Source organism: Lingula anatina, chromosome 7 (genome assembly GCF_051362555.1).
Source record: "Lingula anatina isolate TDL-2025a chromosome 7, LinAna3.0, whole genome shotgun sequence".
Lineage (NCBI taxonomy): Eukaryota > Metazoa > Brachiopoda > Lingulata > Lingulida > Lingulidae > Lingula > Lingula anatina.
The window spans coordinates 7,621,191-7,636,329 of NC_141773.1; the positions used below are offsets into that span (position 1 = coordinate 7,621,191).

Sequence of the window (15,139 nt, forward strand, 5' to 3'; positions counted from 1 at the left end):
AATTAACAAACGAAAAAAGAAGACTTAAAATCGTTTATTAATTTTTAGTCAAATTTTAGCCAAGAAACCTAATGCACCCAAATGATACAATAATGTGCACAGTAAGTAACAGTAAAGAATTTGCAATGAAGAAAACATTTAAATAGAAATCAATTGAAAAAAGAACACTTCAAAAGAAAAAATAGAAATTAATCACTTAAATAGCACATTGGTTACATACAGGGATTACAATTAAATCGGTTATTTACTCGAATTATAAACTAAACTTTACATGTAATTAAAACGAACAAAAAAGTCAATAAAATAGATACAAGCACAGAAATAAATGGAATGTAAAAAAAATATTAGTAATAAATAGTAGGCAGAAGATTGAAAACGTGCATCAAGTAGGCAAAACCACAATCGATTCAACCTCCATCAGTTTCAATATTTGTCAATTATTTCATTTACGGGTTTCTCTCTGCTTTTTGAGCACATAATCCTTCCAATTTGATTCTTTACAGGAGTCTAATGCAAACACCAAACGTAGTGTCGCCAGTGCTGCAAAGGTCATCGTTTAGCGCCTCGTTATTTTTGGTATTCGGACGACAGGCCAACTTAATGATCTCATTATCGGCGTAAGCAGGCCCTTCTTGGGATCCAGAGCAACCATGCCAGCACCCAAATTTGTCGTAGGGGGGGACATCTTGAAGCAAATCAACGCAGGGAGTGTCGAGGTAGGCGGTGTCATCGCTGTCGATGTAGCACATAATCCAGCCGTCCTGCACCGCCTCGCCGGTAGTGGCATCTACAGTTTCGTTAGAATAACTGAGTATACTGCCGCAACTAGCTGAAATAGATAAATATGATTTGCATTGTTGATGTTTCACGTTACTATGTGGGACTCTTTGATATCTGATTAAATAGCATTTGAACTGGTTGAAAATCATTATATTATTTAGAGGTATTTTCAAACTCATTTTTTATGGATGATTCATATCAGAAATGATTATAATTACTTGGAATTTTCATCCTATAATAGTCATAAAACACACAAAAGAAATTGTTAATATGAGAAATATACGCCAACTATAATTAACATTTCTCCAAAAATAAGCAACAAACGGCATAATGACACTACAGATGCTTGAAATCATTAGTTTTCAGAACGAACTATGTTTGTGTGAAGGTTTTCTAGAATGACTTCCTTGTATTGATATAGTACCTGTCAAATTGCACACTATTTTTTTACTCGAGAGAGAACATAAGCTTTAGTTGAAGGGATTGGTTAATCTGAAATCAACTGCATGGGAATATGACAAAAGTACATGTTGAACATATTGTTCGTTTTGAGGAACAGCGCCTTCAGCATATATCATCTGTATATATGCGCTCTTTTTAGACCAGAGTCTGAAGAGGCAGGGACATGACATTCCCCTTTCTGAACGTTCAAAGACCTGGTACACTACGCCCCCTTCCCCCTTAAGAAAAACTAATTTTAAACTTGGGATGTACAAGTAGCAGGGCGAAAGCAATAAAACTAGAACCTTTGAGTAACAATCAAACAATGATCAGAATAACAAATTTAAACTTCAGTTCATACACAGCACTAAGATGCAGAAAACCAAAATCCCCGTTTTAAATGTAAATGCACATAATTGCAATATACGCGAACTTATTTATAAATTGGAGAAGTTATACAGGTAGATGTAAACAATAAAAACATACCAATGTCGCAGAGGGTACCAGAGTATCCTGGATTGCAGCTGCAGTTATAGGAATTCACACCGTCCACACAAACTCCGTTCTGGCATGGATTAGACTGACAATCATCTATATCTATAAAAGCAACCAGAGATAATTATTAAATATAGTAAATAAAACACCCAACCAGTTTTAACCTGTATGCATAGGACATCTGAATAAAAGGAATAAGCAAGCTTATAAATGACGTTATAAAACTTACCACAAACAGTTTTACAATATATGACTTCTTATACAAGCCCATTGCCTTCGTGATGCAATGCGTAATTATACTTTTGAGTCCGATAGTCGATATAATACGCTTAATAGGACAAACAAAATTCTTTTAGTCAGTATTGATTTATAAGAAAGAAGTTCTTGAGAAATACGTGATAAGATCTATCTACACATAGTCTTTCTTTGAAGAAATGTATGTATCTAAATAAATTCATCCACTAAAACAGATGCCAAAGCCTTATAAAGCAGGTAACAATTGATGGTGTACTCCTTACAGAACACAAAATGATGCAGCATTAATGTGCATTCAGAGATAATTGGTAACCAACCGTACATTTTTTCATGCACGTGAACAAGTTGATAAGATAAATATTATTTATCAAATCACCACAATGTACGCATTTCAAAAGTGTAAAGAGTAGAACATTAAATATTTATACTTGCACTATTTGAGAAACTATAATGATACACTAAAATAATGTTTTGGGAAATTTATTAAAGTAATTAATACTTACTAGTTTCACAATTAACACCAGTGTAGCCTGTATTACAATTGCAGGTATATGAGTTTACACCGTCCACACAGTTTCCATTCTGACATGGATTAGACGAACATTCATCAATATCTGTAATGGCAGTTAAAGTTATTGTGAGAAATAGCAAAGACATCGTTCAAACTAAGTAATATAAGAATTTAATAAAAGCAAAGCAATCAGTATGTGTCTTCAATAGAAATCAAAAACATTTCCACTGAATGAAAATTTACCAATCATTCACAAAAATAGTATAATAATAAACGCATATCATTCCACCACACGTGCAACCATCCTCTTAAATAATGTTTTGGGTCATTAATATAAGTAGCCAATACATACTGGTTTCACAGTTAACACCAGTGTAGCCCGGATTACAATTGCAGCTATAGGAGTTTACACCGTCTACACAATTTCCATTCTGACATGGATTAGACGCACAGTCATCAATATCTGTAATGGGAATTTAAAAATAGGACATGAGAATTAACAAATAATACATTCATTCAAATCGCAATGGTAGGTAAATACATGACATAAAAAGTTAAGAAAAGCAGAACAATCATCATGTGTCCTTAAGGCCAATCAAAAACTTTTCCAATGAATGGAAAATAACGAATTATTCACATAAATTGTATATTTAATGTACATTGTTGCCCTTTTCGTGCAACCACCCACTTAAATAATGTTTTGGGGCATAAATTTAATTAGCCAATGCATACCGGTTTCACAGTTAACACCAGTGTAGCCTGGATTACAATTGCAGGTATAGGAGTTTACACCGTCTACACAATTTCCATTCTGACATGGATTAGACGAACATTCATCAATATCTGCAATGTCAATTTAAAAATATTACATGAGAAATAACAAATAATACACTCATTCAAATCACACATCATGTAACTACATGATATTAGAATTTAAGAAAAGCAAAACAATCACCAAGTCTTTAAGAGCAGTCAATTTTCATTGAATCGAAAATAAACCAATTATTCCCATAAATAGTATAGTAAACGTATATCCTTCCTCTGTACGTGCAACCATCCACTTAAATAATGTTTTGGGGCATTAATATAAGTAGCCAATACATACCGGAGTCACAGTTAACACCAGTGTAGCCTGGATTACAATTGCAGCTATAGGAGTTTACACCGTCTACACAATTTCCATTCTGACATGGGTTAGATGAACATTCATCAATATCTGTAATGGCAATTTAAATTATTGTGAGAAATAGCAAAAACATCGTTCAAACTAAGTAATATAAGAATTTAATAAAAGCAAAGCAATCAGTATGTGTCTTCAATAGAAATCAAAAACATTTCCACTGAATGAAAATTTACCAATCATTCACAAAAATAGTATAATAATAAACAGATATCCTTCCACCATACGTGCAACCATCCTCTTAAATAATGGTTTGGGTCATTAATATAAGTAGCCAATACATACTGGTTTCACAGTTAACTCCAGTGTAGCCCGGATTGCAATTGCAGCTATAGGAGTTTACACCGTCCACACAATTTCCATTCTGACATGGATTAGACGAACATTCATCAATATCTGTAATGGCAATTTAAAAATATTACATGAGAAATAACAAAAGATACACTCATTCAAGTCACACATCTATGTAACTACATGACAATAGAATTTAAAAAAAGCAGAACAATCATAATGTGTCCTTAAGGCCAATCAAAAACATTTCCAATGAATGGAAAATAACAAATTATTCACATAAATTGTATATTTAATGTACCTCGTTGCCCTTTTCGTGCAACCACCCACTTAAATAATGTTTTGGGGCATAACTTTAAATAGCCAATACATACCGGTTTCACAGTTAACACCAGTGTAGCCTGGATTACAATTGCAGGTATAGGAGTTTACACCGTCTACACAATTTCCATTCTGACATGGACTAGACGAACATTCATCAATATCTGCAATGGCAATTTAAAAATATTACATGAGAAATAACAAATAATACATTCATTCAAATCACATATGCATGTAACTACAGGATATTAGAATTTTAGAAAAGCAAAACAATCACAAAGTCTTTAAGAGCAATCAATTTTCATTGAATTCAAATTACCAATTATTCACATATATAGTATAGTAAATGTATATCCTTCCACTATCCGTGCAACCATCCACTTATATGATATTTTAGGGCATTAATATAAGTGGCCAATACATACCGGAGTCACAGTTAACACCAGTATAGCCTGGATTACAATTGCAGGTATAGGAGTTTACACCGTCTACACAATTTCCATTCTGACATGGGTTAGATGAACATTCATCAATATCTGTAATGGCAATTTAAATATATGACATGAGAAATAACAAATAATACACTCATTCAAATCACACATGCATGTATCTACATGATATTAAAATTTAAGAAAAGCAAAACAATCACCAAGTCCTTAAGAGCAATCAATTTTCATTGAATGAAAATTAACCAATTATTCACATAAAAGTATAGTAAATGTATATCCTTCCACTATTCGTGCAACCATCCACTTAAATTATATTTTGGGGCATTAATATAAGTAGGCAATACCTACTGGATTCACAGTTAACACCAGTATAGCCTGGATTACAATTGCAGGTATAGGAGTTTACACCGTCTACACAATTTCCATTCTGACATGGGTGAGATGAACATTCATCAATATCTGTAATGGCAATTTAAATATATGACATGAGAAATAAATAATACACTCATTCAAATCACACCTGCATGTAACTACATGTCAATAGAATTTAAGAAAAGCAAAACAATTGTCATGTGTCTTTAAGGCCAATCAAAAACTTGTCCCAATGAATGGAAAATAACGAAATTATTCACATAAATTGTATATCAAATATACATCCTTCCATATTTCGTGCAACTACCCACTTAAGTTATGTTTTTTGGCATGACTTTAAATAGCCAATACATACTGGTTTCACAGTTAACACCAGTGTAGCCTGGATTACAATTGCAGGTATAGGAGTTTACACCGTCTACACAATTTCCATTCTGACATGGGTGAGATGAACATTCATCAATATCTGTAATGGCAATTTAAAAATATTACATGAAGAATAAAAAAAGACTCATTCAAATCATGCTTATACGTTACTAAGTATTATTGTGAGAAATAACAAATAAAAGACTCGTTCAAATCATACTTATATATTATTAATTAATATTATATAAAAAACAAAGCAATCATCGTGTGTCTTCAATAAATATCAAAAATATTTATCCTGAATGAAAATTAACCAAATATTCACATAAATAGTAGAGTAAATGCATATCCTTTCACTATCCGTGCAACCATTCACTTAAATAATATTTTGGGGCATTAATAGGTAGCCAATACATACTGGATTCACAGTTAACACCAGTGTAGCCTGGATTACAGTTGCAGGTATAGGAGTTTACACCGTCTACACAATTTCCATTCTGACATGGGTGAGATGAACATTCATCAATATCTGTAATGGCAATTTAATATATGACATGAGAAATAACAAATAATACACTCATTCAAATCACACCTGCATCTAACTACATGACAATAGAATTTAAGAAAAGCAAAACAATTGTCATGTGTCTTTAAGGCCAATCAAAAACATGTCCCAATGAGTGGAAAATAACGAAATTATTCACATTAATTGTAAATTAAATATACATCCTTCCATATGTCGTGCAACTGCCCACTTAAGTAATGTTTTTGGCATAACTTTAAATAGCCAATACATACTGGTTTCACAGTTAACACCAGTGTAGCCTGGATTACAATTGCAGGTATAGGAGTTTACACCGTCTGCACAATGTCCATTCTGACATGGGTTAGATGAACATTCATCAATATCTGTAATGGCAATTTAAATATATGACATGAGAAATAACAAATAATACACTCATTCAAATCACACCTGCATGTAACTACATGACAATAGAATTTAAGAAAAGCAAAACAATTGTCATGTGTCTTTAAGGCCAATCAAAAACATGTCCCAATGAGTGGAAAATAACGAAATTATTCACATTAATTGTAAATTAAATATACATCCTTCCATATGTCGTGCAACTGCCCACTTAAGTAATGTTTTTGGCATAACTTTAAATAGCCAATACATACTGGTTTCACAGTTAACACCAGTGTAGCCTGGATTACAATTGCAGGTATAGGAGTTTACACCGTCTGCACAATGTCCATTCTGACATGGGTTAGATGAACATTCATCAATATCTGTAATGGCAATTTAAATATATGACATGAGAAATAACAAATAATACACTCATTCAAATCACATATGCATGTAACTACATGATATTAGAATTTTAGAAAAGCAAAACAATCACCATGTCTTTAAGAGCAATCAATTTTCATTGAATTAAAATTAACCAATTATTCACATAAATAGTATAGTAAATGTATATCCTTCCACTATCCGTGCAACCATTCACTTAAATAATATTTTGGGGCATTAATATAAGTAGCCAATACCTACTGGATTCACAGTTAACACCAGTATAGCCTGGATTACAATTGCAGGTATAGGAGTTTACACCGTCTACACAATTTCCATTCTGACATGGGTGAGATGAACATTCATCAATATCTGTAATGGCAATTTAAATATATGACATGAGAAATAACAAATAATACACTCATTCAAATCACACCTGCATCTAACTACATGACAATAGAATTTAAGAAAAGCAAAACAAGTGTCATGTGTCTTTAAGGCCAATCAAAAACTTGTCCCAATGAATGGAAAATAACGAAATTATTCACATAAATTGTATATCAAATATACATCCTTCCATATTTCGTGCAACTACCCACTTAAGTTATGTTTTTTGGCATGACTTTAAATAGCCAATACATACTGGTTTCACAGTTAACACCAGTGTAACCTGGATTACAATTGCAGGTATAGGAGTTTACACCGTCTACACAATTTCCATTCTGACATGGGTGAGATGAACATTCATCAATATCTGTAATGGCAATTTAAATATATGATATGAGAAATAACAAATAATACACTCATTCAAATCACACATGCATGTAACTACATGATATTAGAATTTAAGAAAAGCAAAACAATCACCAAGTCTTTAAGAGCAATCAATTTTCATTGAATCGAAAATTAACCAATTATTCCCATAAATAGTATAGTAAACGTATATCCTTCCTCTGTACAGATATTGTTTAAGAAAAGCAGAGCAATCAACATATAAAATAGTATAATAATAAACGTGCATCATTCCACCATACGTGCAACTTTCCACTTAAATAATATGTTTTGGGGCATTAATATAAGTAGCCAATACATACTGGTTTCACAGTTAACACCAGTGTAGCCTGGATTACAATTGCAGGTATAGGAGTTTAAACCGTCCACACAATTTCCATTCTGACATGGGTTAGACTCACAGTCATCAATATCTGTAATGGGAATTAAAAATATTGTGAGAAATAAAATAAAAGCTCATTCAAATAACACGTGTATGTGACTACATGACAGAATATTACAAAAGAAAAACAATCATCATACGTCTTACGTATTTTACGACATGACGATTCTTAGAAAAGAAAAATAATCATCATATGTCTTTAAGAGCAATCAAAAACATTTCCATTGAATGACATTTACCAATAATTCACATATTGTAATAAATGTACATTAATACACTATACGTGCAACCATCCACTTAAATAAGGTTTTTGGTTTTACTATAAATAGCCAATACATACTGATTTGGCAGTTAACACCAGTGTAGCCTGTGTTACAATTGCAGCTATAGGAGTTCACACCGTCCACACAATTTCCATTCTGACATGGGTTAGACGCACAGTCATCAATATCTGTAATGGCAATTAAAAATATTGTGAGAAATAAACAATATGCTCATTCAAATAACACGTGTATGTGACTACATGACAGAATATTACAAAAGAAAAACAATCATCATACGTCTATAAGAGCAGTCATTTCATTGAATGGAAATTTACCAATAATTCACATGGTAGTATATTAAATGTAATATAATCATTCTTGAAAAACTGGTCCAATTCTGCGGGGACTCCAAGTGATTGTAATCAGATGTAAGTAAAATCAGTTCTTCTCCGTCTGTTCTGTAGAATACAAAAAAGCTTGTGTTTAACATTTACAGGTACTGAGTATATGGGTTTACGAGCGATCTGCAGGATATTTGAATTAAAGGGTTGAGGTGGGGTATCGGATCAATGTAAGTAAAATCAGTTTTTCATTGGGATTGAGCCCTTAAAATAAAGCCATAAATCATATAACCAACAGTTTTCAGGAATGCTTTCAAACATATTCTTAATTAATTCAAAACTGTAAACTAACTGTGAGCAAGATGGTGTATGAAATTCACTAAAAGAAATTTTAAGAAACATGACATTGTTATATGGTACATGTACATATAAGATCACAAGTCAGGAAACGCATTGTTCAACCGATAAGAAGTTCGTTTGATATACGTCATAAGCTCTACCTCCTTCTGTATGGTTTCTTTTGAGAAATAAATTTTAATGATGCCGAAGCGGAACTGACGCCAAAGTTCCATTATTTCTATGGGGGTGGGGGGGTAGGGGGTAAGGGATTGATAGATCTCATCCCCTTGACGTCAGGTTCAGGGCATGCTAGAGGGTCCCGAAAAAAAATGGTGTTGTGGAGGGCAAATGGCGTCATTCAGTACGGTTTAGAACTACAATTCAGCTAGGCGATTTTTTTTGTACGTTATTTAAAATAAAAAATGGAAAGGGGGGCAGGACCCCCTGACACCCCTCTAAATTCGCCACTGTATTACACCTTTTCATGCAGGTGAACATGTATATGCGGATAAGACAAACATTCATTGTGAGATCATCAAAATGTGCAAAATGTGCAAAAAACAAAAATAAAATAAAATAAAATAAAGAATAGTAAATTATGTGTACATTCATGCGATATTCACGAATCTGTCATCACCCACTTGAATAATGTTTTGAGACATTTGCCAAAGGAACAAATGCATACAATTTTCACAGTTAACACATATGCAGCCTGTATAGGTGTTTAAACCATCTACACAATGTCCATTCTGACATGAGTTAAACGAACATTCTGCACTGTAAAAGCAATTAAAAAAGAGCGGTTATGAGAAATAACAAATAATACACATATTCAATTTACACTTGTTTGTGCATGACTTTTTATTAAAAAAAAAAACAAACAAAAACAATCATTATGTTTAAATCTTTAAAGGTAATCAAACAAGAACCGTCGAATGAATATTAATCAATGCTTCACTACCCGATTAAAACTTGAATATTTTCACAAAATTTGGATGATGGGACCAAAACAATTACGGAGACAATTGTGTTTATGTAGGAAGGACGTAGGTAACCAATTAAATAATTAAACCTGTAAAAGCTGTTTCTTAAAATGCTAAACATTATTAAGAGTTCTGATTTGTGTATATTAAATATTGTATCAAAACTCACATAATAAAATACAACAGAACGAGTAAAATTAGGATTCTATACATTATTGTTTTTTGCTTAGGTCAAGAAAACCACTTATTGACCAAATACGAAAGACATTATATGATTTAAAACTTGAGTCAGATTTAGAAAGGGCGATTAGAACTAACATGTTAATAAGCCTAACCTGTTCATTAATTCTTAAAACACTGGTTAATAAAACGACGTTTAAATCTGCGTTGTATAAAAGTAGTTAAACAGCCAGTTAGCTAAAAGGCATTTAAACTTTTTAACAAAAGTTGGTTGCTATGTGAACTTGCTCAGACCATATTGGAAATAAAATTGCCTGGGATGCATGTCGTTAAGATTATAGTATTCTTAGAAATACACATTGTCCCAGGCCACGACTTAGATATCTAGCATTGACGGTTCCTCAGGAAACTCAGGTTTTGGTCCGTCACAGAATATGCTGACATCGTTTTCTTTTGATGACAAATCTTGAAGGGAACACGATCCTTTCACATCGTAGTTTTACAGTGGCGACCTATGCTGCAGCCTATTCACGTATGTTGCTTTTTACGATGCTGCTAGATGATTTTACAGACAAATATTTGAGTGATTTTTTTCTTAAGGAATCGAGAAAATCATATGATACGGGAGCATACCTATCGATTTATATTACAAAAGGTCAAACAGGGCAAAATATGCCAGGGTACTTCCTGAGTGTTATCAAAGCTTTAATATTCGGATAGAAATCAGACTTAAAGCTAAATACGTTGTATATACCCTGTAATAATAATTGGTTAGCAGTACTACCACGCTATATGTGCATGCCCGTCCCCAAGTATCAGTGCTAACATGTTGCTATAAAACCTGCCCAGTCTATAATACTTTATGTATGATAGGATTAAAGCTTTATTCATGCAAAATAAGGCGAAAAGAAATCAATTCCAAACTTACTTGTACACACACCATTCACGTCCACATACCATCCATTACAAGTACAGCTGATGCAAGTTAAATGTGAAAACCCTGTGTCTAAACGAACTAGTCCGTATTCGGCACAAGGGCAGTTTGCATTGGGATCAACTGAAACAAAACCAGTAAAATTAAACATGAGCGTGAAGTTGAATTCATCATGACTGTTTATACAATTTTGTTCAATTTAAAGCCCTTGTCAGAAACGCCAGAAAATCACTGCTATGTCCCTCACAACAATTTCAATTATTTGTAAATTAACCTATACTGTTAGTGTAAGAAAATCACTATAATTGCCATCTAAAAGAGTTTAAATTACTTTAACTACCCGCACGAAAATGCAGTAGTATCGAAGTAGCAAAGAAGCATTAACGCAGTAGAGGTGTGGAGCATATTTGCAGTAGAAATGCAGTATAGCCTACTGCAATTCTACTTCAAAAATTACATAGGGTTATACAGAGGAGGAGCATCAATGCAGTAGATTAGCAGCATGATAGAAGCATGTTTCAAATATGCTAATTAGCTCCCACATCGAAGCAGATTTGAAGCATGTTTGCAGTATGATTGCAGTAGTCTACTGCGCTGGAGTATCTACTTCGTTTTTATGCGGGTAGTTTCACACGTGCCCCAAAAGGCAAGTGCAGGTGTAACTGGAAGAACGATTGGTGTAACAGGTGCCGACAGTTTTACATAACAATAGCTTCCGATATTTTCTTTACACTCGCACATTACTTTAATCACACCGCTGCGCACGAGAGTGTATGGGAATCATTTGGAGGAATAGGAACAAATGAAAAGTGTCACATAGTAAAACCATAACTTTCTTAACCATTTGGATCAACAGGACAGAAACTCTTTATAAAAGTAAGTTTTAAAGATATAAAGCTGATGTTAAAGCAGATTCAATGCCTGATAAAGAGTTATCGAGGCTATTATTTGTTTTCCCTTTTGAGGAAACGCATGGAAATTGCATCAATGTAAATGTGTTGATTGAAAACTATTAGAAAAGCATTTACATATCACAAATAGATTTGATAGTTATTTAATATGGAATTATCACAATGTGCATGAAAACAATTAAATAATAATTTCCCATATGCATGAGCCTAACATTATCCTCATCATAATCATTCATATGTTTTAGAGTATGTATTTCAGTTTGAATCACGTACCAGTGTCGCAGAGAGTGCCAGTGTAGCCTTCATTACAACTGCAGGTGAATGTGCCCAAACTACCTACACACTGCCCATTTTGACACGGATTAGGTTGACATGGATCGGAGCTTGAAACTGCAATAATACAAAAAGTACATAAAAACAAAGGACGCAGATATCTAGTTAAATATTTTAACCTGTAAAAGCAGTCTCATAAATTGCTGAATATTATTAAGAGTTCCGATCTGTGTATATTAAATATTGTATCAAGACTCACATAATAACATACAATAGGACGAGTAAAATTAGGATTCTATACATCACAGTTGCTATAGAGAACTTGCTCAGACCATACTGGAAATGAAATGGCCCAGAATGCATGCCGCTGCTTTACATTTAATACACATTATACATTTTTTCACTGTCTACACACAATATTTAAAAATTGCCATCCAGGGTAACAGACATAGGATGAAAAACAAATTCTTAAAAGAATGATTTAGACACCAACCAAACTTCAGTCTAGTCAATCAACATCAGTTGATAAGCTTAATTGAAATGAAAAGCAGCACAAGTCTGTAGGTTACCCGATGCTAGTGCGAGGTTCCCCGCGCTGCGAGAAGAGACTTGACGCCTAAATCAAGCCTAGCTAGCGGTCACGTCACCAGATGTTGTGCAGATATTAGATATATGTATTAAACTTTTCTGTAATTGTATGTCATGTTGTCGGTTCTTTTCAGGGATAATTATCCAATCCGGGAAGCGTTTTTTACCCTTCTATTTTTCAGATAAACCCCGAGGCCCATCTAGAAAGAGGGTACTGCCGCGACAGCTGCGACTACCTCGCCGACTTTCCGCCGTGATCCATCCGACTTCCACGCCACCATTCTTTCACTACGCCACCAAAACAACAGTGACTGGGACGTTTCGACAGCTCCGCCAGACTGTCTGAGTTATAAACAAAGCCGATACGCCGATACGCATTCGATTGAAAACGACACGCTGAATAGTTCGATAGAAAACCGATACGCTAAACCGTGAACTGTTCTTATGACAAATGTACGCTAGGAAATGTTCCAGTGAATAACGGATAACAAACAACAATAGGCGTGGACACTTTCCCCACGAAGGGTTTAGACGAGTTTTTCCTCACGTCCCGAGAGCATCGGGTACCATGGCAATATCCGCGTTACTGGAACGCGCGTGTCCAGATGGCTTTACTGTATGGCATTACGATAGTGAGTTGTAGCAATCAGAAAATTTTTATGCGTCAATTTATCGATTAAAAAAAAATCGGGACTTTATGAAGATAAGAGTGTACATATTTCTGTATTGACCGACATAACATGTAGTTAGCAGAATTGTTTTAATATATTATCATTATTTCATCTTTAAATAAACGATGGTTACATCTTTTTTATCAAAATTAGACAGTTAAAAATTTGTATTTCATAATTTTTGGGTGTAAAAATTGAAGGCGTATGCAGACCACAGGAAATTTCTGATACGTGTAATTATTTTTAATTGAGTTGCAGGCATGGGCACGCAGCTCGTATTATTAATGTAATTGTCCTTATCACTTTAATTGGAGCCGGTCAACTTACATTTAACTCACTTTGTTACCCTTTATCTAAATTTACGATAATTTGCGGCCACGCGGCCTGACACCCCAATATCGGAGGTATAAAGCCAGGTAGCAGCCAAGAAATAAACGGAGTTTTAGATTTTATAACGAAGCTGTGGTGTTGCGTTGCTTTTCTCTCATAGACTAAATTATACCCCGCGGCATCTGTAATAACTCGGTGCACTGCACTCATCCTTTCAATGGAAGGACATGTAGGTTCCGATCTACCTTAGCCAATAGAATAACAGATATATATATTTTTTTTTTTTTTTTTTTTTTGTTGATTGAATGATGTGTTTCATCAGACCTCGAATTCTCGGATATAAGATACTCATTACATAATAATATACTTAAAAATAATATACACTATACTTATTACATCATAATATCTGTCGTTACCACTTTGCTACCTATAAAATCTTTCCCGACTCTCTATAATCCCCAATTTTTGATTTATTATATGTCGGAAAAAAAAAAAAACAATTCCAAACTTACTTGTACACACACCATCCACGTCCTCATATCCTGCATTACAAGTACAGCTTGAAGTGATGCAAGTATAATGTAAAGACCCAATCTGACCGCTTACAGGAACAAGTCCTCGAGCGGCGCAAAAACAGTATGCATTGGGTTCTTCAAGATAAACTGAAACAAAACCAGTAAAATTAAACATGAGCGTGAAGTTAAATTTATCATGGGAATAAGTTGAATTGATCATGGACTTAAGTTAATACGACTTTTCAACTTGGGTTCCTTTTCAGAAACGCCAGGCAATCACTACAAATTTGATATGCCCCTAAGAATAATTTTATTTTAAGTAAATTAGTTTCCCTTGTAAGTGGAAAAATCACTCTTACTGCCATCGTCTGAATAGGGGTTAAATTACACATACCAGTCTCACACGTATCCCCTGTATACCCCAGAGTACAAATGCAGGTTTGACCATCGGTGGAATAGGTACCGCCATGCTGACAGGGATTTAATGAGGACGCGCTTATCCCTGGAAAATAGATATGGGATCTAATGTTTGATGATAATAAAAATAAAGTCAGATATAAACACATATGCGAATGAGGATACTATGAAAACATGTTTAAATGATACTTATTTAATTGAAATGATTATTGATGTTGTGCGTAAGGTTTCTCGGCTGACATTTAATCTAATAAAGGAGACATCACTGCGACTATCTAGGTATTATCTAACCGTGATATTCGCCGTCTTGGTGTAAACCTCAATATATATATATATATATATATATATATATATATATATATATATATATATATAAACAAGTGTGTATTTCACGACAATCCAGGATGTCTGTCATTTGCCATATTAACACTTTTTCACGGGTTTCAATAATCCACATACCCACAAAGA

The 15,139-nt window shown here is 33.9% G+C and overlaps 1 protein-coding gene across 1 annotated transcript; it reads right to left on the reverse strand.

Annotated features, from left to right (window-relative positions):
* Positions 1-64: 64 nt before the first annotated feature.
* LOC106166764 (uncharacterized) lies at positions 65-14,723 on the reverse strand. The gene is made up of 21 exons (XM_087017145.1): positions 14,675-14,723; positions 14,252-14,401; positions 12,151-12,267; positions 8,267-8,377; positions 7,847-7,957; positions 7,396-7,506; positions 7,014-7,124; positions 6,641-6,751; positions 6,260-6,370; positions 5,880-5,990; positions 5,451-5,561; positions 5,072-5,182; positions 4,700-4,810; positions 4,328-4,438; positions 3,948-4,058; positions 3,588-3,698; positions 3,215-3,325; positions 2,835-2,945; positions 2,475-2,585; positions 1,708-1,818; positions 65-829 (listed from the first exon to the last, which is right to left on the reverse strand). Exons 1-21 carry the CDS (start codon positions 14,721-14,723, stop codon positions 498-500), a joined length of 2,535 nt encoding a protein of 844 aa, XP_086873271.1. The 3' UTR covers positions 65-497.
* Between the last annotated feature and the right edge of the window lie 416 nt (positions 14,724-15,139).